Source organism: Nanorana parkeri, unplaced genomic scaffold (genome assembly GCF_000935625.1).
Source record: "Nanorana parkeri isolate BGI_ZX_2015 unplaced genomic scaffold, ASM93562v1 scaffold820, whole genome shotgun sequence".
NCBI lineage: Eukaryota > Metazoa > Chordata > Amphibia > Anura > Dicroglossidae > Nanorana > Nanorana parkeri.
The window spans coordinates 221744-247865 of record NW_017307088.1 but is presented as its reverse complement, the minus strand read 5'-3'; the positions used below and the strand labels follow the sequence as shown (position 1 = coordinate 247865).

General features: G+C 42.6%; 2 protein-coding genes across 3 annotated transcripts in view; both read left to right on the top strand.

Annotated features, from left to right (window-relative positions):
- Nucleotides 1–7453, top strand: part of CPSF7 (cleavage and polyadenylation specific factor 7) — a 21659-nt gene extending 14206 nt beyond the window's left edge. The window contains exons 5-9 of one of the 2 annotated variants that reach the window (XM_018565185.1): nt 195–627; nt 2127–2245; nt 2417–2564; nt 4227–4370; nt 6589–7453. In XM_018565185.1, the coding sequence (XP_018420687.1) occupies nt 195–627; nt 2127–2245; nt 2417–2564; nt 4227–4365 (839 nt within the window). In that variant the 3' untranslated portion in view covers nt 4366–4370; nt 6589–7453. The remainder of the gene's footprint in view (nt 1–194; nt 628–2126; nt 2246–2416; nt 2565–4226; nt 4371–6588) is intronic. The other variant, XM_018565186.1, reaches the window with a different exon arrangement.
- A 5224-nt stretch (nt 7454–12677) lies between these two features.
- Nucleotides 12678–24934, top strand: LOC108794166. Its single transcript, XM_018565165.1, has 8 exons — nt 12678–12906; nt 15455–15507; nt 15588–15665; nt 15901–15992; nt 18621–18734; nt 19885–19939; nt 22036–22098; nt 24875–24934. The coding sequence occupies exons 1-8, from the start codon at nt 12813–12815 to the stop codon at nt 24932–24934; spliced, it is 609 nt and encodes a 202-aa protein (XP_018420667.1). The 5' UTR covers nt 12678–12812.
- Nucleotides 24935–26122: the final 1188 nt, after the last annotated feature.

The window sequence follows — 26122 nt, the reverse complement described above, 5'->3', positions numbered from 1 at the left end:
TGTAGTGGCCACACAGAGAGGGAAGTGAATGTGTTCAGACTTGTTCTTGAATTTTGTCACCAGGGTTTCAGTTTGGGATCTTAGTGAAATCTTGAGCTATAATTTTATTTTGATATGTTTGAGCAGCATTGTTGGTTTACTTTCTGAACATAAAGTCTGATTTCTGCTTGCTTTTGTCTTCTTTTTTGCTGCAGAAATTCCTCCCAGAGCTAATTCGAAGGGATCTGTGGACTCGGCAGATTGTTCTTCAAACTTCAATGACTCTGCTGCTTCATCGCCACTTTCAGAGACTCCTAAAAACATAGTGCCGTACTTTGCACGGCCTCCTTTCATGGAAAACCCTTCCCGCATCCCTGTCATGACCCTACCGAGGCCTCCATTATCCCTTCCTCCTCCTCCTTCACCCTCACTGCCTCCTACATACCGTGTCCCCCCAATTCCTCCTCTGCATTATCCTCACCTCATGCCTCCTCCTCCAAGGCTCCCACCTCATTTAAGTATGCCTCCCCCAACTGGTGTGCCTCCTGCTCTTCATCTAAACCCAGCATTCTTCCCACCTCCGAGTTCTGTGCTAGGACCCCCACCTGATCCCTTCAAGGTGATTTCTAACCCCTACGGACAGGGAAGGTAAGTGGCAATGCTTGTGCTACATACAATAAGGTCTTTAATAAGAAATGTTTGTTAACGGAACACTATAAATTGGAGGTCACAATTGCTGATATTCTGAAAATTCTACATTTGCAAGCAGGACAGTGGGGGTAGGCTGTAGGGAAAACTATACAGATGTTCCCTGTCATCTTTTACCTTTTCCTGATTTGAGATTTTACTGACCTAAAAAAATTATAAAGAAAACTATAAAGACATCTCTTTGAGAATCTGACATGTAATACACCACCACCCTAAAAAAGTATGTAAACACTAACAATCGGCTTCTATTATTTGCTCCATTTTGGTTTGCTAAATACAGGTGCATTGCTATATCTGTGCCATAAGTACAACATGTACCCGTTGATCATGTCAAATTCAGAACTGTCCTGTGTCGTTTGCACAATTTCTGTGTAATCTCAAGAAGAGTGATTGGCCCTCCCAGTTCATATCTTGGAACTACAGAATTATCTGCCTTTATGTTGTCAAAATAGGAGAGTAGGTGGGTCTAAGTAGTTTGGCAAAAGAAAACTGTGCAGGGCTAACAACACTCATTCCACTGCTGTGTGTTTTAAGCCCACAATAGGACTTAGTAGCGGAGTCCATTTCTTGCAGATCAATAGACATTTTTCTGTACCTGCATGGTCAACAGGATAAACATGGAGACATATCTTTGTATTGCAGAGATGTGCTGCATATTTTATTGGCCCTGACATACACTTTAAGATGGCTAAATATTTAAAGGTACTATCTAGTCACAATTAAAGTGTAGCTAAAGGCAGCATGTATCAGTTATTTATCAGTAAAGTCCCAGAACAAACCCACGATTTAGCTTAAAATTGATTCCTACCCTCAGTAAGAATTTAAATATGTAGTCCATCCTTAGCCTCACATGTCCTTGCTGAAGCATCTCGCACTGATTGTGGAAGGAGTTTTGCATAGCTAGCATGTCATTTCCGAGTGCTGTACTAGCTGCTGCATCTCCCAGGGTAAACTACACCTGGGCATATGTACAGTGGGTGGACGGGGGTATAAGTGTGACCATTAGAGCCATTGACAAGCTAGGGCTTGCTACTGTACAATAGCCTCCGATCATAGACATGCCCACTGTGACTTGATCGTGCCCCGGCCTGGAACAGCGTGGCACAGAGGGTGACAATGCAGCCACTTTTATGGAAGTAAAGCTGCGTTGTCACTCTATGAAAGTAAATAGAGCTGCAAGCCATCAGCTGCTGGGACCTAAGGTGATAACGGACACTGCTTGCCTCAATTGTTTTCTGTGTGTCCTTGTGGTGACCTGCTTTGATCTGGTGTGGTACATCGTAGGTCACCGATATGCGTGTGAACAGGCCGTTAGTTGTTTTTTTGTTTGATGTTTAAGATGAAGTAAAAAAAAAAAATGTAGTGATCAAAAGCTCTGCTGTTTTCACAAATAAGCCTTTTGTGGTATCCTTTATAATATTTGTTTTATCCTTTTACAGGGACATGAAGCACCATCAGCCCCTAGTCAGTGAGCTGGAGTTCGAGGAGTTAATGAACAGAAATAGGGCGATTTCTAGGAGTGCGCTTTCCAATGCTGTGTGTACGGCATCATTGTCTGGCGACGGCAACCCGCAAATGCGACAGTGCCGTCCGTCCGTTTTTCTACTACGGGCGGACGGCAACTGGTTAATCTCTTCCCACATTTTACTTATTGGAGTAGTTTACATTGCCATGAACTGTGGTTATTTTGTTTTCATTGGTGTGGGGTTTTTTTTTTTCTTTCCCATAGGGGACTTCTCAAGTGCCATGAAAACATTAGAAACAGCAATAGCTGTTATCAAGGAGTCTCGTGTAGCCAATGATGACAGATGTCGTGTTCTACTGACTTCTCTCCGAGATTGTCTGCATGGGATACAAGACAAGGCTAACTCTTCCAGGTACTGTAATAACTTAATTCCTAGGGTAACCTTTGCATTTATAAGCAGAAGGTACCAGGTGCTGATTGTATGGTCTCCCATAAAGTATAGGCATGTGTGCCTGCTTGCAATTTAATTAACATTTCTGCAGGTATCTTAATATATTATGAAATGCATGTTGTATTTGCTCTGTTTATTGGCCTGCCTATAAACCCAGTTAGTATTCTTCCTAACCTGCTGCTTGCTAGCATCTTTGTACATACAGGTTAGGTTTGTTTACTGAAATGGCACCAGGAGTGGCCCAGTAATAATAATAAAATTTTTTTATCTGATTTTCATGTATAGGTAGACTCCCTTTTATTAGCCACAGAGGCGTAAGAGGGTGTGTAAAAGGGAAATGCTTCTCCTTTCTGATTGTGTGTCAGGTGAGCATCAGAGAAGAACGCATGCAGTTGATTTTCACTGCTGCATAATGAAAACTTGCACTAACGTTTATAGAAAATGGGTGTTAGGAGAGGAGAGACGCACGCACACACACTGTGTGTGTATTCCGCAGTTCCCTTTAAAATCGAAATCAGTTACTAGACTGAAAAGGGCATACCCATTCGTGTCCAACTGGTAGAATGATTAGCTCTCCATACCAGGACCTATAGGTGTTCTAAATCCTGTTGTTTTAACCAAACCGAATGTCCTCTTACACTCACCGGCCACTTTATAGGTACACCTTGCTAGTATCAGGTTGGACCCCCTTTTGCCTTCAGAACTGCCTTAATTCCTCATGGCAAAGGTTCAACAAGGTGTTGGAAACAAGATTTTGGTCCATATTGACATGATAGCACCACGGGCCCAAAGTGTGCCAAGAAAATATCCCCCACACCATTACAACACCATCAGCCTGAACTGTTGATACAAGGCAGGATGGATCCATGCTTTCATGTTGTTTACGCCAAATTCTGACCCTACCGTCTGAATGTCGCAGCTGAAATCGAGACTCGTCAGACCAGGCAACGTTTTTCCAATCTTCCATTGTCCGATTTTGGTGAGCCTGTGCGAATTGTAGCCTCTGTTTCCTGTTCTTAGCTGACAGGAGTGACACCCGGTGTGGTCTTCTGCTGCTGTAGCCCATTTGATTCAAGGTTGGACGTATTGTGCGTTCAGAGATGGTATTCTGCATACCTTGGTTGTAACGAGTGGTTATTGGAGTTACTGTTGCCTTTCTATCATCTCGAGCCAGTCTGCGCATTCTCCTCTGACCTCAACAAGGCATTTTCGTCCACACAACTGCTGCTCACTGGATATTTTCTCTTTTTCGGCTATTCTCTGTAAACCCGAGAAATGGTTCAGTGTGAAAATCCCAGTAGATCAGCGGTTTTTGTACTACTCAGACCAGACCGTCTGGCACCAACAGCCATGCTACGTTCAAAGTCACTTAAATCCCCTTTCTTCCCCATTTTGATGCTCGGTTTAAACTTCAGCAAGCCATCTTCACCACGTCCTAGATGCCTAAATGCATTGAGTTGCTGCAAGTGATTGGCTGATTAGCAATTTGTTTTACCAAGTAATTGAACAGGTGTAACTAATAAAGTGGCCGGTGAGTGTATAATATAGCCTATAAAGAGGAAATACTGCATATACAGATATGTTTTACACCAAGAAGAGTGCTCACATTGTGTCTTGTCTCAGCAGAAAGCGTCACCGTTCCAGAGACAGATCACCCAGCCGATCACGGGAAGGCAGCAGCCGACGTCACAGAGATCCACACGAAGACAGATCGGATGAATATTATCATGACCGCCATCGTGATAAGGATAGACACCGCTAGTGGAGGTGAGTTTTTATGAAAAACAAAGTGTAGAGGCAGGAGGTATAGCAGAACAGTAAGATGAAATAAGACTGATGCAGTTCATTTCTGAGTGCCAATAGTGATCTTTTGAGCCATGAGAATAAACTTCAGTGGTGTGTGTGTGTCAAATACATTCCAAATTTTCTTCTGTAGCTTTGTGTATTGTTTAAAGAAACCTGTACTGAGAAAAATGTGTAGTCATCCTGTGTGTCCACGTTCTGAAAGTACCTGACTTTAATACTTTGAGTCACTGGTCCAGAATAAGCATGCAGATCAAGAACGTCAGAACCACTAATTGACATGCTTGTTTGGGTCATTGTCTTAGAAAGTATTAAAACCATTGATGACAGTAGCCTGACAACTAGTATTTTTTAGATGGTGAGGTCCGCAATGGAAGCCTCTGTACTCAGTACAGTTTTCTTTTCGGTTATTAAAAGGAAAGTGTGTTTTAATGTGAGCACATATTTTAAGATAATTGCAGGGCTTCCATTAAAGTAGTGATGCACCGATACTAGTACTTATCCTGATACCGGAACTTCGAGTCATTACACGCCGCCTGGCTTCTATCTCCTACGGCTTCCGGGCCACACGGGAAGCCAGCCGGCATGTAATGGCTTGCCTCTCGGCTTCCTGATTGGTCAGGAAGCTGGCTCAATGCTTCCTCGTCACCTGGTGGCGGCTTCCCGGCTAATCAGAAAGCAGGGTGGCAAGTCATTACATGCCGCTTGGCTTCCTTATTGGGACTTCCGGTATCGGGGAAAAATAAATAACGCTACTCGATACATAAAAATGATATCGGTGCATCCCTACATTAGTGATTTTTCAGGAAACATTTACATTTTTGCAATCTTGCGCATCCTATTATTTTGTTTTTGTATTGGATATATACATTTGTAGATTGGCCATTGGGGGAGCTCTGATGCAGTCAGACTGTGTAAACCGTAATAGATGTGGTTGCCTTACTATTGTGCTGCAGCTGGGGGTCAAAATTCCCAGTCTCCAGTGTTTTGACATGCCCCCTGCACAGTGCTCCATTTTAACACTCGCACTACCTGAGCAGCGCTGTTGATTAGAACACTGTTAAGGTGCCCATACACTGCTCGAGAATCGGGCGAAATCCCGCGATCGTACGAGAATCGAGCAGTGTGAACGAAGACGTGCGACCGTTTCTACTGTGCGGTCGCACGTCTTTTGTCGAACCAACATGCTCGAAAACCCGGCGAGAATCGTACGATTCTCGGCGGGTTTCTAGCCTGCTCGTCCGATAGCTGCGGAACGGGCCGGTGTGCGCACGCGCACACTGCCCGTTCTGCATTGCCGTCATCGGAAACCCGCCCCTCAGCGGGGCGGGCTTTCGATGATCGCAAGTACGATCTTCCCGTCTAAGGTGGGCAGATCGTACGAGCTTTCAATAAGCATACGACCATCGCAAGACAAAAGTCTTGCAATGGTCGTAAGGTGTATGGGCACCTTTTAAGGAGTGTGTTGAACCGCAGAACTTTTTGTTGAGCAGTGTGTAGCCCTGCCAGTTGCCGCACCGTCTGCTCAAAGACAACTTCCAGCTAGCTCCACTTTTTCCTCTTCCTGGGATACAGATTGCCACCCCACTGGAGTGAATGGGGCTGCGGCCCGCACACAAAGTGTGAAGAGGAGCCAGCTGAAGGTTTCTTTGCAAATGCTGTGAGGTGTTGGGCAGGGCCTGAACTGAAGGTAAGTATGTTACCAGGCGGGCTGCACCCAGGGAGGTGGGGGGAGTTAATTAAAGGAGAACTTCATTACAGATGAAGTTCTCCTTTAAGGACTAGTTGAGGGCTTAAAGGACAACCTCAACACAAAACAAAAAACTTTGACTTAGCCATCCACATGACTTCAGTCCATCAGGCATTTTTACAACTTAAGAGAGTTTGGCAAGAGGCTGGGCTACCCATCATATTATGCAGAGGTCTCCCAAGTAGATATGGGGTTTTATTTGTTCAGGAAACCCCTTTAAATAACTTGGAGATTGAAAAAGTAAGAAAATCTTAATTTTTTTTTTCACTACTGCATGTGACAAATTATCTAACTCCTGTGTGTAACCCTGGAGTACTACATATCTCCTATTGCTTGCTTGTTTTCTTTTTCTTATCTGTATTATTGTGACATTTTCAATAAAAAGAAAGTTGTAAATAAACATTCATCTAACCAATGTTCTTTTTCATGCAGGTCTTCAGAGTACTACACAGATGCTTTTTTTTCAGTTTTAAATAAGAGACTCACATTTTGTTGTTGTGACATAGAGGTGATGCCTGGCCCTCCAGCTACAACAGAGACTTCTGTTACTGCAGCCCCTAATGGATTTATTCCATTTCATGCAGGGACCAACCTCTCTCCTGTGTAAAGCACAGCTCTCTCTTCCTGTTCCCAACCAACAGTCTCGCCTGGACACTAATGCGTCACCTTGTACACAGCGCTGGCCCACTCTAATGGATTCTTTTCTTCGCTATTGTTGAAATTCTCTTGTTTTCCTACCATAAGTAGTGTCTGATTATTTGCAGTCTTCCCCCCGTGTTTTAGCTTTGCCTTGTTGCTTTTTGACACGTCAAGAGATTCTCTTTATTAGGTGACGTTAACATCTCTACAGTGATGTACCTAACCTTTTATGTCTGTCCTGTAAATGCTCTGTGTGCCTGGCCTCTTTCCTTGAGCCGTTCAGACCGTTGTGAAGTGTGCAGGCAAGGCTGCCCGTTGTGTTGTGGGTGAGGATGCTTAATGTGTTGAAGCAGAATTCATCTCCCTGTGATAACCATTCACCAGCCCCATGATATGAGTTTTATATGGAGGGGACTGCATTTACCAGGTTTGCTATGGACTGCAGATAGGAGAGGTGGCTTCAGTAGTCAATCTAAAAGTAAATATTTTCCCTTATATTTGAAAACATCCGACATTTTTAGTTGCGCATATTCCGAGGGGTGTAAAATCAACTCAATGGACGGCATCTGCAGGGAATTCACCCTTCCCATTGACATTCGTTTACTCCTCCTAGAAACTGCAAATAAAACTTGATAAAGGTGTCACTCTTTTATCCGAGTCTGTCTTTTGTCCGTTTTGCCATGTAAAAGATTGAACTGTGCGCTTCTGTGAATCTACCATGAAAAGTGTTGTTGCTTGGTAAAACAACAAAAAATGCTCGGTATATTGAAAGCCAATTTTTTTTAGTTTTGAATCGTCTGTCACGTTATTGCTGTGTCCTGGTAACAAAACAAGAAAAAAGGGAAAATCTTCTAATACACATGCTTGTTTAAATGACAACTGTCTTAGGTGATTTCCCGCACTTTGGAGAGATTTTCTTCTCGCTTGCTGTGTCTACAGGACATAAGTGAAGGGAATCTCTCAAATGGGATGCAGATGGCAGAAAATCTGAAGGGTTTACATTAGGGATGCACCGATACCGGTATTTCGGTTACGAGTACCGATATTTTTTCTTCTGTATTAGCCGATATCGAAAGTCCCATTAAGGAAGCCAGGCGGCGTGTAATGACTCGCCACCTGGCTTCCTGATTAGTCGGGAAGCCGTCCCCATGCTTCTTGTCACTGTGACGAGTAAGCATGGAGCTTGCGTTCTGGCCAATCAGGAAGCCAGCTCCATGCTCCCTCGTCACATAGTGACAAGAAGCATGGGGACGGCTTCCCGACTAATCAGAAAGCCGGGCACTGCATCATTACACGGGCCCGGCTTCCTGATTGGCCAGCTTCTCGACCAATCAGGAAGCCGGGCAGCAAGTTATTACATGACAAGACAAGGGAGCATGAAGCCGGCGTCCCGTCCAATGAGAAAGCCGGGCAGCGAGTCATTACATGAGGTGACGAGGGAGCATGAAGCCGGCGTCCAATGAGAAAGCCGGGTGCCGCATCATTACACAGCGCCTGGTTTCCTGATTGGCCAGGAAGCCGGCTCCATGCTCTCGTCACAAGTGACGACGGAGCATGGAGCCGGCTTCCCGGCCAAACAGGACGCCAAGCAGCGTGTAATGACGCGCTTCCTGATACAGGAAGTATTGGACTAGGCATTTGGGTGAGTAAGAGTACTCACCCAAATACTCGGCACCGATACTAGTATCGGTAGCGGTACATCCATAGTTTACATAGGTAAAAAAAAGGCACAAGTCCATTGAGTTCAACCAATAAAGGAAAAACAAATAAATAGAAAACCTCCAGCAACAGAACCCTATGCCCACAGTTGATCCAAATGAAGGCATAAAAAACCATTATAAACCCTGGATTAACAATCTCTAGTGTTATTACATGTTAATATCCAGTTACAGTCTGCACATTTAGGAATGTATCCAGATTTAGTTTTAAAACAATTCACTGAGCTAGCTAGAACTAGTTCCTGAGGAAGCCTATTCCACATTTTCACTGCTCTACCTGTGAAGAAGCCTTTCCGTATGCAAAGGTCAAACTCCCTCCAGACACAGAGAGGGGAATTGATCAAAATCTGGAGCAGCTGTGCACTGCAACCAATCAGCCTCTTTCATTTTCGAATCTTGACTGAACAAACTGAAGAAAGAAGCTGATTGGTTGCCATGGGCAACTGCTCCAGACTTTGTCTACTCCAGTTTTGATAAATTCCCCTGAGTGCTCTCTTGTAAAAGTGAATAACTTTGCACCATTTCCTACTCCTTCCAAAATGAGAAAATAAATACAGCTTAGATGTACGTAGATCTACTAAATGTGAATCCAGAATGTAAATGATATTTTGTTTCTTAAGTCCGTGTGTGTTATAAACTATTGCCATTTTTTTAAATAAAATGCTTGACACATTTTATTATCATTTGTTGCATTTCAGTGCTACTGATTCCCTGCAGCCACTTCCTGTCTGCATGCACTCGATCCAGTGATGATTGAGTGCGGGTTACTTGGTGGGGGACAGTAGTGGAACATGTCTGCATAGTGTGTTGAAGCAGCCAAGTTTAGTCTCTGTTAGAAGCCCACGTGACAGGGTGACAATACAGGAGCACAATTCGAAGACACCCTAGAACAGGAAGTGTCTGAACAAAGGACCTTCACCAGGTATTATTTTTATGAAACCTGTAGATTTAACTATATTGTAACTAAAGTTTTACATTACTGTAATATGTTAAATATTACATGATTTAGTGATTGAGATTACATTGACTTTAAAGGAAACTTGTCAAGAGACTGAACTTCTGACTATACAAGTTTCATATCTGCCATGGCCATCCCCCTGGCTTCAGTACTTTGGTGTAATATCTACTTTTCCAGGTCATTAACTCATTGTCCCAGACAGTACTGAAGGCAAATCATCATGACAGCTAGGAGGTGATCTACAGATTTCTCTGACAGCTCATGTACTGGAACTGGAGGAATGGAATGCAGCCTATTTAATAGCAACCAATCAGATTGCTGCTGCAGTAAAGGTTACAGCACAATATTTGTGAGATGGAAACAAAAGCTTTCTGCAGGAATGTACAGAATTGCTTTCCTAAAAGAACTATGGCCAAACCTTTTTTGGCTTTAGTTCTCTTTTGGGTTACAGGAGGACATTTACTAATGTTCTTCTGTGACCTAAAACTCAGCATATTGTGGGCTATTGCCACTATATGCTGACAGCACACAGCCACGCTGTAGCCAAGAAGGATCCTGACCATATTGTCTGGATCTACCCCGCTGCCTGATTGACAGCTGGCTCTGCCCCTCTAGAGACAGAGCTAGCTGTGTCTGCCCCTCCAATGAATGCTGGTGGAACAGAGAGGGGAGGGGGAATCCCTGCTTGGGAGGCGGTGACACAGTCACTACTCTGCAGGGAGATCATTGGAAACTGAGCGATGAGCGGTTTGTGATCGCTCAGTTCACGATCAGTAGAGCCAACGAATGACAGTGTCGCGCGTTGGCTCTAACTATGGGAGATGAGTGTATTTCACTCTTCCCCATAATTCTTTAAAACAGAAGCTAAACAAGAGGTATCGTAATTTTACAATAGTCAAAACCCTCTAATTATTCCTTTTATATCTCTTTGTCTAACCATCCAAAATTGCTGGTTCAACCTAAGGTGAAGTCTCTTTTCTTTGGCCTTTTTGGTATCTTTTAGAATGAAAAATTATCAGTAGGTTTTTTTTTTTTCTTCGTTCAAAGGTTTTGTAATTATTTTGAAGCAAGTAAACAAGTATGTTTGCGCACACTTCAAGTGGCAATTTCAGAATATAACACATACATTGTACATAAAATTATAAAGATAACATTAGTACCAGAAAAGGTCCAAAGAAACCGTAAGTAACATTGGGAATATCAACCCATTAATAGGGCTTTGAGACAAGGTCACAGACAAGTAGCCTGTGTTACCTGGTTCCGAGGGAGGGATACCTCAAAGAAGGAGGGAGAGAGGAGAAGCCACTGAGGGGAGGGAGAGGTTGGGGGAGAGAGGTGGGAAAGCAAGGCAACAGACGGTAAGGCAAAGTATAAGAATGGAGGAGTAGAGATAACTGGTCACCAGCTCCGGCCCTAGATTCTCATATGGTCAAGGAATCCACACTAAAAGAGGGAGGGAGGTACGACTCAATCCATGGCACCAAAGCATCCTTTTGGATTGCAGTGAGTTTCTCAAAGAACATCACACGTGATACTCTACGCTTGACTTCAGCAAAGGGTAGGTCAGGGGACTTCCAAGCCTTCGCAATGACCCGCTTGGCTTCTGTGAGAATTAATGTAACCAATCGGTGTTGACGTACCGTGCACACCGGTGGTTTTTTGTGTAACAGAGCTTCCAATGGGTCCTTACAAAACGTCTTGCCAGTAACCGTATATAATAGTTGGTAGACTCTATGCCAGAATCTCCTTACCTTAGGGCATGACCACCAAATGTGAAGGACTGATCCCTCCACTCGGCAACCCCTGAAACAATTTGGAGAGTAAGGATCAGTAGGTTTTTTCTTGGCCTTGAGTGGTGACCAAAAAAAAAAGATACACACCACACACACTCTGTCAATAAAATAAACATGTTTAAAGATCCTTCTGTAAGAAGACATTTTATACTCACCCCTTCTGCTACCTGTACTGCCAAGCTCTGCTGTATGGGAGAAAAATCACCTCTTAAAGAATCTTTAGAAGCAAACACTTCTGGGATTGTTGGGTTCCTTGTCTCCTGATGCACTCTGGTTCAATTTGCAGGCCCCTACCTCACTACTGTGTCATGTGCAGTGGCACACACATCTAAATTACTTTGAGTGGATAATATAAGTTACACTGTTAGAGAAAAGCTGTCTCAATCCTTATCCTGTGCACATGGTGGAAAAATGCACTCCAACAAAAACATTTTTTCCAGGCCAGTACTTGTAAAATAAAAAATAAAGACCAGACCCCCGTCGATTCCCCTCTGGCTGCGGAAGGTTGGCGAAATTGAACGCATGGAGGACCTGATCTCCTTTGCCAGGGGCACGCACGCTCAGCATTGTGCTAGATGGTTTTATTGGCTGGAATTCACTCTCTCCTCCGAATATGGCACCCTGCTACAGGAGGGGATGGAGCCATAGGATGGAACTGGAACAGCGAGCAGAGCCTCCCCGCCTCTCCACCCCTCTACCTTTTAGGTCTAAAGGCGTGATGTTGTCTCAACACTTGGCCCTGTCTCTGAAGGTTCAGCCATTTTGGCTGGGATAGTCTCTTCTCTCCGTATCTGGGGGGCTTTAGGCATGGGAGAGCCACCCTGACTAGGGCTACTGTCTGGCTTCTCAAAACTAGTAGTTCTAATAACATTGGGAGAGTCTGCCTTGGACACTTTACCTGCCCGGTGCTGCTGTGCTTTCACTATGAATAAGGGTTTGGAGTCCATCCTGCAGCACGGAATTTATTTTGGTTTCTGTTGGCTAATGCAGACAGTCTCAATCCCGTTTGCATTTTTTCATCAAAGACATTTCCTTGGGAACCAGTTGTTTTGAACCTGTAATCTCTGGACTGAGAAGAGAGTTTCACACACCTGCGTGCACCTCAGATTCTGCATAACGGGCAGAGGGCAGGAATTGACTAAAATGTGAGCTGTGTATGGCCATTTTAAGAGGATGCACTATATGCTCCAAAAATGGGGAAGTTTGGCACCTGATAGGCACTCCAAAAGATGCAATGCAGAAACGAATGAAGTTGCAGAGATAGTAAGCAAGCAGGACTGGACAATGAGAGGGTTATAACAGAACAGAGAGGGGTGTTTTTTTTATTAGCCTAATACAGCCAAATGATGGGTCACAGTAGAGAGAAAAAAGGAGCATGTGGAGTTTCCCACTAGGAAGCAGAGTTTTAGAAATGCAATTTCGACTCTGCACAGCAGGGGGCAGCAGCACTCATCACCTTGCCACTAAACAGATTTGTTGCCCAGAAACAGATTTGTTGCCCAGAAATGACTTTGGCTGTACAACACCAGTGTCACCAACAGCAGCAATATGAAGGGTGCTAGCAAAAAGGTAAAGGTGCGAAGACGTGTACAAGAAGCTCCTAAAGAAGCTGAAGAGAAGGAGATTGGCCCTAAGGAAGACGGTATAAAGAACTTTGGTGATGCTGCTTTTTGTTTTTTAATTTTTTTATTATTCCAATGTTTTTTTTTACAGTGGATACAATACGTGCAGTCATGTGACTGCTTGGGGTCAATGTGTAACAAGTGATTGCAAATATTATTTCTTATTATATTATTATTATAGGATTTATGTAGTGTCAACAGTTTGCTCAGGACTTTACAATATTTATGATTTTAAAATAAAGTGTTAAAATATATCTAAATGCGAAACATTTTTAGGTTTGGATAAAGAGTTGGGAATGGTTCAAATTGGCAGTAAAATTCAATGTTTCCATATGAGATCAGGGCCCCCTTCCCCTGTACAAATTGTAGTAGAAGTACAGGTGAAACTCGAATAATTAGAATATCGTGCAAAGTTCATTTATTTCACTAATGCAACTTAAAAGGTGAAACTAATATATGAGATAGACTCATTACATGCAAATCAAGATAGTTAAAGCCGTGATTTGTCATAATTGTGATGATTATGGCTTACAGCTCATGAAAACACCAAGAACCCCAAATCCACAACCTCAAAAAAGTAGAATATTTCATGCAATCAATAAAACAAGGATTGTACATAGAACAATATCGGACCTCTGAAAAGTACAAGCATGCATGTGTACTCAGTACTTGGTTTGGGCCCCTTTTGCAGCACTTAATGCAATTACTTTTGCACGATATTCTAATTATTCGAGTTTCACCTGTATGTACCCGTAATGAAAAATAATATTTACTAAAGCCTTGTCTTCCAGGGCGCAATGTCACCATCCTTCCTGAGAGTACCCCAAATCTTGGGAGAGGACCCTGCAGCCCCGCGCAAAGCTTCTTCTTGCAAGATTTGGGATCCTCGTCAGTCTGGGGACCTTGACAGAAGAAGGTTCACATCACCCCTACCTAGGCACCCGCGGTGGAAGAAGGGGATAAGGTTATTATATAATCTAACTTTTCCTTACAGGTACACTTTTATACTACTATTATCCAGAGATATTTACATGGGAGGTGGCCACCCTCTAAGTGAACTTTGCATTTTACTGCATGGTCTGTCTTTAAAGGTTTGGGTTATTCTTTTTTTTTGTTGCTGTCTGTATCTCATTGGGTAGAATTACCTTGAAGAAGAACTTCGGGCAAATGTTTTTACTTAACCCTTGCAATGGGGCTACCACCAAACTGCAAGGTTAACCCCTTCATGACTGAGGTCTTTTTTTAATTTTTTGCACCCATGTTATATTCCACATTTTAGGCCTGAAAATTACTTAAAACCCCCACACATTATATATTTTCTGAATGCCAAGACCCTATACAATATAATGGTGGTAGTAGCAAATTTTTATGTTGCGCAATATTAGCGCAACTCCTTATTAAACCCCAAAATTTAGTGATAAATTTAATTAAATGCCCCAAAACACAACAAAATACCAATTTGTTAAATGTAATATAAAAGATGAGGTTACAACGAGTAAAACGATACCCAACATGCCCAGTTTACAAATTGCGTGCGTCCGTGAAACGGCGAAAAACTGCAGTACCCCAAAAAGTCCACTGAAGACGCTTTAAAAGCCCACACAGGTCATCAATTTAGAGATACCCCAAAATACTGGCCCCAGAATTATTGCTCTCACTCCAGCGTGCGCGGCAATATCCAACATGTGTAGCGCGTTCGTCGTTTTCATACGTAGGCGCACCCGACGCGTGTTTACATGGCGACGCGTGTGCTCGCAGGGCCGGGGGACTTTTACATTTTTTTTATTATTAGATTTATTTATTTTGATTTTCATTTTATTAAACAGCCCCGATGCTGGTGACGTACACTGTACGTCGTCAGTCACGAAGGGGTTAAGTGTTCATTTTCATTTAGGTGCAAAAATAACAAAATTATTCTCGCCCAATCCTTGCATCTGGTTGGCTGTCTGTCTCTCCCTTTGCTCCAGCAGTTAAAGGTCCCGTGTGTCATCATATTCAATACACTATGCATTGAACGTGAAGATGCCAAAGGACAGTCCATCACTGAAGCAGAGGAGGGGACAGGCTGGAGGGAAAGCTCTAACAGCCAGCTGGTTGCAAGTTTGTTATTTTTGCACCTAGACCAATGGAGCACTTAACCCTTGCAGTGCAGGAGTAGCACCACTACAAGGGCTAATAACATTTCTTTTTTTTTACTTTTTTTTAACTTTTTGTAATGAGTTCTTCATTAACTTTTGGTCACAAATACACAACAGCAAGTAACAAGAAAACAATGGTCAGTACGTAGTACAAATAGAAGGGTGAAGGTACCCATTGGTCACAGACAGCAATAGCATCCTGTCTAATGGTAAAAGAGAGGAGTGCTGGACTGCATGGTGTGTTGTGATTTATGATGAAAGGTGCATGGACATTAATATACATCCTTTAGTTCTGGGGACCCTTCTGAGCAGCCCCTGTGGAATAATAAAAAAGAATGAAGGAATAAAAGCACCACTTCACTGGTTAAAGCCCATTATACATTTTATTTGTCTCTATATGCCATTATTTACTGTATATTTTTACTTGAAGGTGATAAACAGCAAATTAACAATGATGAACCTCCTGTAATATCAGAAAACAAAGTAAGTTGTCAGTCACTTTCCAAAATGCAGAACTTAAAGCAGACAATGCGTATTGTAACGGGGACCCCCTTGTCTTTCAGGAGGATGTAATGGTGTTTGAGGGTCTTTGTGAACGAATGCTGTCAGCTATGGGCCTTTTACAGACCAGTGTATCAGAGGTGAGTAGAAAAGATATGGGCCCTGCCCAGACAAGGTATTTGCTGTAACTGTGTTGTCCATTGTAACCAACCACATCAATTCTATCATTTTTCTATGGCAGAGTAGTAAATGGAGGAATCAGGTTCCTTTGCTTATCTTAAACACATTTGCTCTGCTTTTTTAAACACAAAGACTATAAAGTTGTATTGCATGTTTGAGGTCACTTGTACAATACATGATTTTTGTTATCTCCAGGTCCTGGATGTAAAAGATGAGTTAATCCTACACAATGTGCCAAGCTGTGTCCAAGCCCAGATGTCATTGTCCACATCAAGGTTATTTAGAAGGTAGATTATATTGACTGGCAAATTATTCGCATTGGTCTAAGTCAGACTGATATTTGAGTTCTAGTAGGGCTGAATCACAAGCTTCTTATACCCTTCCAGGGGAATAAGTGATGCAACTTACCTGCACGCAGTCATAACTGAAATAGTTTTAGTGAGGATCACAGACTCCTGGAATGCCCATATTACATATCCTAGTAGGCTGCACATGTGTTGGGTTCTGGAATAGATGCCATGGGTAGCATTTTGTAATACTGAGATGGGAGGAAGGCAATGTGATAAAGTTAAAATGATGGTGACAGGTCCTCTTTAGGACAGGATAGCATATGCTGTGACTTTAGGAATTCTATCCTGTTTATAAAATCAGCATTGTATTAGGAATACATTCTAGACATATTTTTGATAATGCCAGAAGAAATCCCCTTTTATTTAGTGAGTGCTGCCTTCCATCTGCCCATCACTTTCAACAACTTCCTGGATTCCGAGTGCTCTTTGTGTCTCTTTCTCTGCTGCTTGATGTGATGTAATCTCGATTTCTCAAGACTACATATCCCATAATGCATTGCTTCCAGCAAGCAATAATTATTTTACAATGTTCAGATGTTGAGTTGTAGTTCAGAAGGCAGACTCTGTGAGTGGGGTGATATAAGGAAGTTCATGTTGACAGGCTAAATTAAATTGTGTCAGTACATTGAGGAGGTACATCTTATATCCTATTTCAATTGAGGAAGTACATCCTACGGACATCTTCAATAAGTACGTTTACAAACTTCTAGATCAATGGTTATATAATGGATTGCTGGGATTTGTAGTCCTCCATAGCTGGTGCCTTTCTGCATTGGTGTATAATGTATTGCTGGGATTTGTAGTCCTCTATAGGTGGCGGTATTCTGCATTGCAGTATAATGTATTGCTGGGATTTGTAGTTCCTCTACAGCTTGGCATCAGTGGCAGAACTACCAGGGTTGCAGCTGTGACTGGGTCCTGGCGCTCCACCACTGTCCTAAAATCAATAGTCTGTATTATTTTAGAAAAACTGTCACATGACGCAAAGAAAAAAAGGTATCAATAAGTGGTATAGGCGAGTGCTTGAGGAAAAGTATTGGTACTTGTACTCGGTCTGGAAAAAAATGATATCGGTGTGTCCCTAGTTTTTGGCCATAGATACCCTTTAAATGGCTTTACAGCTATCTAACTAACTCTTTTCTCAAACCCAGATTTTCTGGCTGATACATTTAAAAACAAATGTGAGCCTAATTTTAACTCTTTCATTGACATGACATGTAGCATGCTTCCTTGTAGGTCAAAGGGATAAAATGTGTCTAAATCCAAGAACAAAAATATAATATATTGAAACTTACCAGTCCCCAGATGTTGTGGCTGCCTTAGTTTTCATTTTTTAAAGGAGAACTATGAGGTGAGTGCTTTTCACTCACCTCATAGTTCTAGCTACAGCTCGCGGTATACTGAGCCTAGGGTGACGGGAGGACGCTAGTTTGTGTCCTCCCGTTACCTTAAGGAGAACTATGGGGAAAAGCCCTGACCCCATAGTTCTCCTTTAAGGCTTGTTTTCCTTTATTTTCACCTAGTGATCCTACCAGTATCAAACTTTCTGTCCTAGTCTCACAACACTCAGTCAATGTTCTGCATCTACAGATGAGCACCATTGTAAGCCTAGGACAGGAAGTGTGTTTGGACTTTAAACCATGTGACTGTTGTGATACCCCTGAAAGTGTTATAGATTGCCCTAAGCCCTTTCACTCTCACCTTTGCTTAATCTGAAGGAAATTAAAAAAAAAGATGTAGAATAGAAATGGAATTCATATACTAAATACTATAATTACAGTGATGACCCCCATACAGTTATCAGAATGAAATATTTTTCAGCAGTGGTTCAGTTTAGTGAAGGTCAGTACATGTCCTGTAATCCAGCTGAGCAGATGCTATAATGCTGTTAATGGGGTTTCTACTGTATTTAGGGCCCTTTGGCACTTATTGTTTGGCCCCTGAAGATAGTACTTTATATTATGGTGCCAAACCAGTAAAGGAAAACATATTCTTAAGCCTGGCTTTAAGTAGATGGATTGGTTTACTGTTACCTTTTTTCTGTGCTGTCCATCCCTTTCCTCTTTTTATGTTTTGTTTCCTCTGATTTTTTTATAAAGCTGAAAAAAATATCAAATGTGGATAAAGTAATTTTAAGGGGACTGTAGGGAGCACAAATGCAAGTAAAGGAGCTGTAATATCAGTGATCTCTAGTATTCTAGTATGTAAAGTGTCCCCAGTCTCCTGAAGCAGGACCATAGTCCATAACAATGTCTGTGATTATCTCTTCTAGCATGCCTACAGTCTTTGGCCATCTCCTGCTGCAAGTCTGCAGTCTCTGACAGCTTTCTGTAACATAACAACCACTGAATATTATGTGCGGCCCTTTGGTGATGTCAGGGGCCGCACTTGGGGCCCACTTCCCCAAATAAGTTTACCACCGCTGATCTATAGGAAAGTCAGCTCCTAATAACAGCTATTACTTGTCACACCGTAGCTTTATCTAAAGAGAGACTCTCATAATGCATTCTAAATATGACATACTAATAGTCACATGGTATCATAACGCTCCATTCTTTTCTTAAGCTTGACAGATCTGTATGTCCCCAGCACAGAACTTGTCCGCCTGGTCCGTGTGTTTGGGCCTCAGTGGGAGCAGAAACGAATGATCCTCAAGCAGCTGCAAGAAGAACATGAAAGGTTCGAGGATTGAGGCTACAGGGGTTTGCATGAATTGAATTAGCCAAATTCCCACAGGTGGTATTACTGATGATCATATAGAATACTGGTGGCTGTGAGTACTTTTGCTCTAGTTCCGTACACTCAGGTGATCAGAGTAATACAAGGTCAACATGTTAATAAGCATCTACTGTGCATGTGACAACGTTCACGTGTATGCATGTCTTTGTGCGTCATGTCTAGGGCAGCCTATTCATTTCAATGGGCTGCCCTATGCATGATAGTCAGACAAAGAAGTCCGTGCATCATTTGTTTTAACATGCACTCTACCGAGATGCATGGTACTTTGTTACTATGCATTTCAGTGCAATTTCATGCATGTGAAAACGCATGGTGCAGCAAGCTGCGTTGGGGTGACGTTAACAATGAATGGCACCACAGCACGCCTCACAAAGTGAAACGTGTTTTGGCATGTTCTAGCAGGGCAAAGATGTGATGCTAATGGTACTACCACACTCTTTTGTAAACTTGGCCAATTAGAGAGGAAGCTGATTCACCTATCAAGTTTGTCTGAGAAAACCCACACAAAGGGAGAACATACAATCTTCATGCACATGGTCCATGATGGGATTTAAACCCAGGACCCAGAGCAGCAAGGCCTATTGCCTTGTATATAGAAACACTGGAGATCCTTGTATGAACGACCCAATGTAGATGAGATACCTGCTTTCATCTTTATTTTACTGGTTTATGCAGTGCCAATCTACATTGATTTACGAGGCACATAGATAGCAGGAGCTTACAATCTAATTTCAAACAACAAGATGGAAGAAAGTTAAACTATCAGCATGTTTTCATTGTGGAAGAAATTCAAACAAACACAAAGTTGGAAGGACTGCAGAACAATATTTAAAAATTGCCCTCTGCTGGAATTTAACTCAGGACCTCACAACTGGAAGGTCACATTGCTTAACACTGCATAACCTTTACATTGTGGGACTGAAGAGTCTGCAGAACTGGGGACTGGCTATTATGCAAAATAACCAACTTTAATATTCTGATCTTTTCGAAATATGAGGAGAAGCAGTCTGTTGTCATGTCATGTCCATAGGTTTGTGGACTCTTTTGATCAGTAAGCCTCATGTTATATTTTTATTTGGATTGTTGACAGACTTCAGAGGCTCCTCTCTTTGGCTCTTCAACGGGTACAACATTTGGAAACTCAGGTAAGTTAGAAAGATAAAGAAAACCTTGCAGTTTTCCTACTTGATCACCAGAAGTAGATCTTATAAAAAGTAAAGTAGATGAAAAGCAGGACATTTGACCATAACTGCCAGTCAGATGTTTGGTTTTCCGTCTCCAGCCTGCACTGTGAAAATAAGGAAAATCTTATTCTTTGGTGTTGATAACAGGGCCGGCCTTAGGCCTTTAGGCGCCCTGTGCGAGAAAGCTTTACAGCGCCCCTCAGTGGCCACACCCCTCATTGGCCACACCCTTTCGTGACCACACCCCCCAGTAGCAACACCCACTTTCACCAATATCCGCACCCTTTAAAGACTCCTATTTTGTTAAGCCGCAAAGAAACATATTAAAAGGTATGATAAAATAAAACTTTTATTCAAAGGTATTAAACTTGTCGGCACAATATAAGTATTCTTATCAAATAAAACAACGGAAGGCAAACAATAAATGTCAAACTAAAATAGAGTCTATAAAAATAAAGTGTCAGGTGGTCATGCCGATCCCTTTTTTCAAGTAAGTGCATCTAGAAAAGTAAAAATAGAAAACAGAACACAAAACCCAGACTACGTGTAAAATTAATGAATTACTATATGTCTGAATATACGTAACATGTATTCAGGCGCATAATAATGTGTTTGAGAATGTGCGTCGGCCATGTTGGCCACCGGCGTGTTCTGTGAATGCGTGCCACCATCTTGGAGGCGGGGAGCATGACGTTACATGACGCCATGCATGCGTGGCGTCAGGTGACGTCACACGCCGATATTGGCCCCACCATCTTGGTGTATACCTAGATATGCACCAAGATGGAGGCGCCCAACACGTGCGGTGTTATATGATGTCATGCGCCCTGCCTCCAGAACATGCCGCGGCTGAATCCAAAATAGCATAAAAATGTGTTTTGTTTGATGAAATGAATGTAACGTTTTTAGTTTTTGTTCATTTCATCTGAAATTAATTTTTAGTCTTTGCACTTGTCTAATAATATGCGTGTTTCACTGATATTTACCGAACCCCCGCTCTGCCACGCACAGAGCCGCTGCCATCCTGAAACTGACAGGATTACAGCGGCTCTAATCTCCTCCCCGCTCGACCATCCTGACAGCTGCGGGCGCGGCTTCCCTCCCCCTCACCTCTCGCCCATCCTGACAACAGGCAGCGCTCCCTCCTGCGCCCCCCTGCACCCACAGTTTCTCCTCGGAACCCCGCTTCCTCAGCCCATACAGGCAGCGGGGATCCGGGAACAGCGCTGAAGTGAGGGTGGGGGGTTGCGGATGAGAGAGCGCTGTCATGTCGGATGGCCAGTGGTGAGGAGAGTAGCTGCCCCGAGGACGAGTTGTGTCGGCCGCCTGGCGCCTCTGTGGCCATTTCTTAGAGCTCTGGGTGGGTTGAAATCTCCAGAGCTCCAGATCCCAGCTACAACTAGCAAAACCTGGAAGAATCTGAAAAACCAGGTTCTTCCTTACAAAATGGTTTACATTCTGGACCCTCTCAGCCCCTCTGGCTGAGAGTTCTGGGTGCCAAAGTTGGCAACTACACCGTGGCATTGCCAGGTACTGCCACAGTGGATTTTTTATGCTGAATGTTTAGTGAGAAGACCTCTGCCTGAGAGCTGCCAAACTTTAACAATATGAGCCTTACTCATTAGAGACTTTTTCCTTTTAGGAGCTAAAGATTTAGGTTCAGGGCCTTGCTCTTACTTCTACTTGGATCCTGGCCCCATGTGACAGCTCTGGGACAATCGCTGAACAGCAGTGCTGTTACATAAGAGGAAGGTGCGAGTCCTTGAACAGAATATTTTCCGTTCCCAGTGGCCGAACAGAGTGTTGGGGGATCAAAGGAAAGGTGAGTATATAATGCTGGAGAGGGGAGTGAACATATTTGCATCAAGGCATGCAAAATAAGGCGCTTCTATAAAACAAAAAAACAGCTGAGACATAGAAATAGAATTTCACCCAACATATTTATAATCAAATGTTCTCTTTATCAGCAGTTCTCTGTTGAGCATTGATCAGACGTGTGCAGCAATGTGAGCGTTAGACTTCAGATACACTGATTCACCTACTTGTTGTCTCATCAGTTACACAGAGACTCCGAATCACAACATTACAAGAACTGGGAGAAGCTCTTTGTCAGACTTATGGTGAGTATGTTACCCTTTTCTCCACCTTGCAGTTAGCGTGCTTTTAGTTGCTTTTCCTCTTTAACGTTAGTCTCCATGGTGCCTCTGATTTTATCCAAACCTGAGGATTTAGGGACTTATTTATCTATGTAAAAATGTTTGAATCTTGGGTGAAAGTTGTTGTTTTATTACTTCAAAACATAGTTTATATTTACAATCATCATAAAATTAATAATTAAAAGTAACTAATTGGAACAAGAGTAGTATATTGTATATGTCAATGCATGTAACTTAAAAGGCATCACTGGCTAGTGACCCCATAAATATGCCCATTCCCATCCATCTTATTAAATGTATTAATTAGATTGTAGAGCTGTTATCTATTGCTTCCTTGAAATGATGTATAACAGAAGGGAAGTAATAAAATAGACAGAGTATAGAACATATGGAAGAATGAGGGGATGAAGGTTGGTGCAACTAACTGAGGTATAGAAATGAATGTCACACAATGTGGCGTCATCCTTTGTGGATTTGGTGACTTACATGTAACTAGACTGAGCATGTGTGGTATGAATTTTAAGTAGGTCATACAGCATATCTTGTAAGTATGGTACTTTGGTTTTAATGGTGAGGTGTTTTGCAAGCCATTTCTGTCAGCTTGGGGGTAATTAATAGCATAAGAAAAAGTCTAATCACTGAGAATCAACCTTAATCAACTCAGAGTATGGTGCAGGGGCGGATCCAGAGTCTATTCTCGGGAGGGGCACTGCCAGAAAATAAAGTTTTGCTTTTTTTAAAAATTTTATTTACCGTATCATACAGTCCTAACCTTGTTTAAAACAGTGACACATTTATCATTCCATATTACAGATTTTTACATGACAGAGAGACAGAATATGTTTAACCACAAATAACTTTATTATCACAAAGATCATAAGCAGTTTGTATTCTTATAACAGAAGTGCTATTCGAGCATAGCGAGGAAGCCGACTGCGCATTTTGCATAGCTCCCGCAACGCTAATAGTGTATCTTCTCAGAAGCTACACACAGCGCACGCTGGTTTAAGTAGTAACCAGCACACTCTATATGCAGCTTCTGACAGCGTGGGAGACGGGAGGCCGCACTTGTCAGTGGATCCAGGGATCAGGTGAGTATTAGAGAAAAAAAAAAGTTTTATTTTATGTTCCCAAGAATATGTAGGGCCCATTCACACTGTAATCGGCCGGTACGTACAGCTCCGCGCTGTGTGCACAGCCGTATCGGGCAGTTCCCGGGAAGGACAGGTGCTGCGTGTGATTAGTACACAGCCCCTGTCCTTCACTATGGGAGTACATGGCCGTACGCCCCCCTACGCTCACCCGCCCTGCACCTCCGTACGAGCATACGAGTACGCTCACCTGCACCGATGTGCAGGACAGGTGAGCGCAGGGTGGCTTACGGCCGTGTAGTCCTATAGAGAAGAACAGGGGCTGTGTAGTAATCATACGCAGCACATGTCCTTCCTGGGAGCTGCCCCATACGGCCATGCACGCAGCACAGAGCTGTACGTGCCAGCCGATTCCAGTGTGAATGAGCCCTTTCAAAAACTGGTCACCTTACCCTGGTGGTCAGTGGGGGCTCTGGTTGGTAGTGGAGGCTCTCCTGTGGCCGCACCAGCTAGTTTGCCTGCAGCAGATGCTGGAGGCCCCCTCACCAAACTCCCTCCCCACTAAATGAAGCCCCTGGCCGCAGGTGCAGTGGCCCCCTCCCTCCGCCGTTTCTCTGCCACCTGCACCGCTACAGATGCGGCTCTCTAACATGCCTGATTAGAGGGCCGCGTCTGCCTGATCCAGCCAGCCCAGATCACATACTGAGTCCCCCAATCCCCCCTTTCCCCCCCAAGCCAGTCATTACCCACAGACTCCCCCAACCTCACCTAACATATGCAGGCTGCAGCACCTCTTCATCTGTGTCCTTGGCGGCCAGTGGAGGGGTCACAGGAGAGGGTGCCTGCAGAGACGGGTATCGGCTCCGCCTCCGCCAGGCTATCGGTCATTGCCAATTACCTGTTTCATTCAGAAGATCCCCGCACACGCACAGCCGCCGGTACATACAGCTGGCCCTCTGCAGTTCATTGTACAATGTTTTTTTACAATGAACGCAAGTAAAGTCTGTGACACAAAGGGAAAGCTGTATGTAGTTGTGTCAGATGATGCCACCGTGATTTGGATCATATGGCATCGGTTAAATCAAACAGCTCCAGATGTAAATGCAATAATAATCGTTGTCAGATGTTGAAGTGTTAATGACATTGAGCAGGACTGAGACTTTCTAATAATGTGTATTCCAATGGTAATAATCAAGATTTCAATCAGTAAACAACTGAAGTGGGGTGTAAATCAGCAGAATGCAGTTAATCCTTAGTTGTCCAGAATGTGAACACTGCTTCAATAAGCAAGTCCCAGCAGGTGTTGGAGTGCAGTGTCAAAATTGAGTGTGTGATTGCATGGTTTTAGAGGAACAAAACATAGTAAGTACATCTAAATCTGCTAATACATCTAACACTCCAATACTATGTACTACTCCAATGTAATACTCAATGTATGTAATTCTAGTATTAGTCAACAGGTTGACAATGCTGCTGTCCAAGGGTGGAAACTAAAAGATTTGCTTTTCTTTAATCCTCCTGGAGTTCACCTTTGACACCTCTTGTGTTTGGGCCATTCTTTAGTTACTAACTAATTCAATATGAGCTAAAGAACAGGAAGGCTTCATTCTACAATAATGGTTTACTCATGTTTTTACTTATTTCCACAGCGTATGGGACCAGATATAACCTCGCCTGAAATGCCGCCTGAATTGGATATGAAAAGGTGACACGAGGCATTGATTCCCAGTCATTGCATACATTGGATTATCTATAGTATAGACTATATAGACTCAGACCTTTCACTTATACAGTACAGTATACCTGTCAGTTTTTAAGTCCATATGCTGCAAAGGGAATATAAACATCATCATGTTTTCACCCAGGGATGGAGGATTCTGTGTATTTTAAAGTGTAAAGTTTAAAATGATCAAATTCTTGTTTTCACACTGTCATGAGAACACTAAAAGGATAACTTGCCATTATATAAAAATTCATCCATTGCCTCACTGACTAGGGTCACTGTACAGAAGCTTCATGACCATCATGCTGACCAGTGTCATTGTATATAAGCTGTCGCCAACTGTCACCATATAATATCTGTCATATTGACTAGTGAAGCTGTATAATATCGGTCACAATTTGGGCCCATTCACACATGATCACAATGCACCACAGCGCACGTGTTTTCATGTGTTAAAGCACATTGTGTTAGGCATCACATTAAAAATGAATAGGTTGTAATGTACCTCAACCCATGGAAATGTAGGGCATGCACAAGTGTGCTCTAGTGGTATATTGGTGTGCAAAAAATATTGGCTGTATATATATATATATACACATATACACACGCACGCATAATCGCTCACTGTCCGTTATGCTGAACAATGTATCTGTATGTAACCTTTTACCAACTGGGACAAGTATTCCTCTTTAGTAACAGATGACCCCTGTAGGTGAATTGCATGTTCTTATGACATGTATGTTTAATAAAGTGCATGAAAACATAAAGGAGCCACCCAGTCTGATTTTGTTTCTTTTTATGACTCTTATACTGTTTTCTACTGACAAATTACATTGTATTTTTTTTTATCAGGAAATAAAGTGTAACAATACTACCCTGATGTATTACAGAGTCTCTACTGCCACAGAAGTTTCAACTGCAGAGAGCAGCAGAAAAAAAAAACAGTATTTGTTACAAGGAATGCTAAAGGCCTGAAGTACTTTACTATAATATAGTTATGTCAATGGGTAATAAATGAACAATATAGACCAAAGCTGGTGTGTCTTGATATTTAGAATTGGAATGGACTGCCAACATATATATCACTGGGTCTAAAAATAAGGTATGTAATGAAAATGGAAAGTTTTAATTAATAATTTACTGTGTGAGCTATTGTAGAGGAGAAGGAAGTACT

Bases quoted from the DNA above. Each gene is read 5' to 3' on its own strand.
- LOC108794166 (XM_018565165.1), top strand. From the start codon at position 12,813: ATGAAGGGTGCTAGCAAAAAGGTAAAGGTGCGAAGACGTGTACAAGAA. The intron at 15,666-15,900 runs GTGAGTAGAAAA...TGTTATCTCCAG, and splicing joins TACAGACCAGTGTATCAGAG to GTCCTGGATGTAAAAGATGA. The intron at 15,993-18,620 runs GTAGATTATATT...TCTTTTCTTAAG, and splicing joins ACATCAAGGTTATTTAGAAG to CTTGACAGATCTGTATGTCC.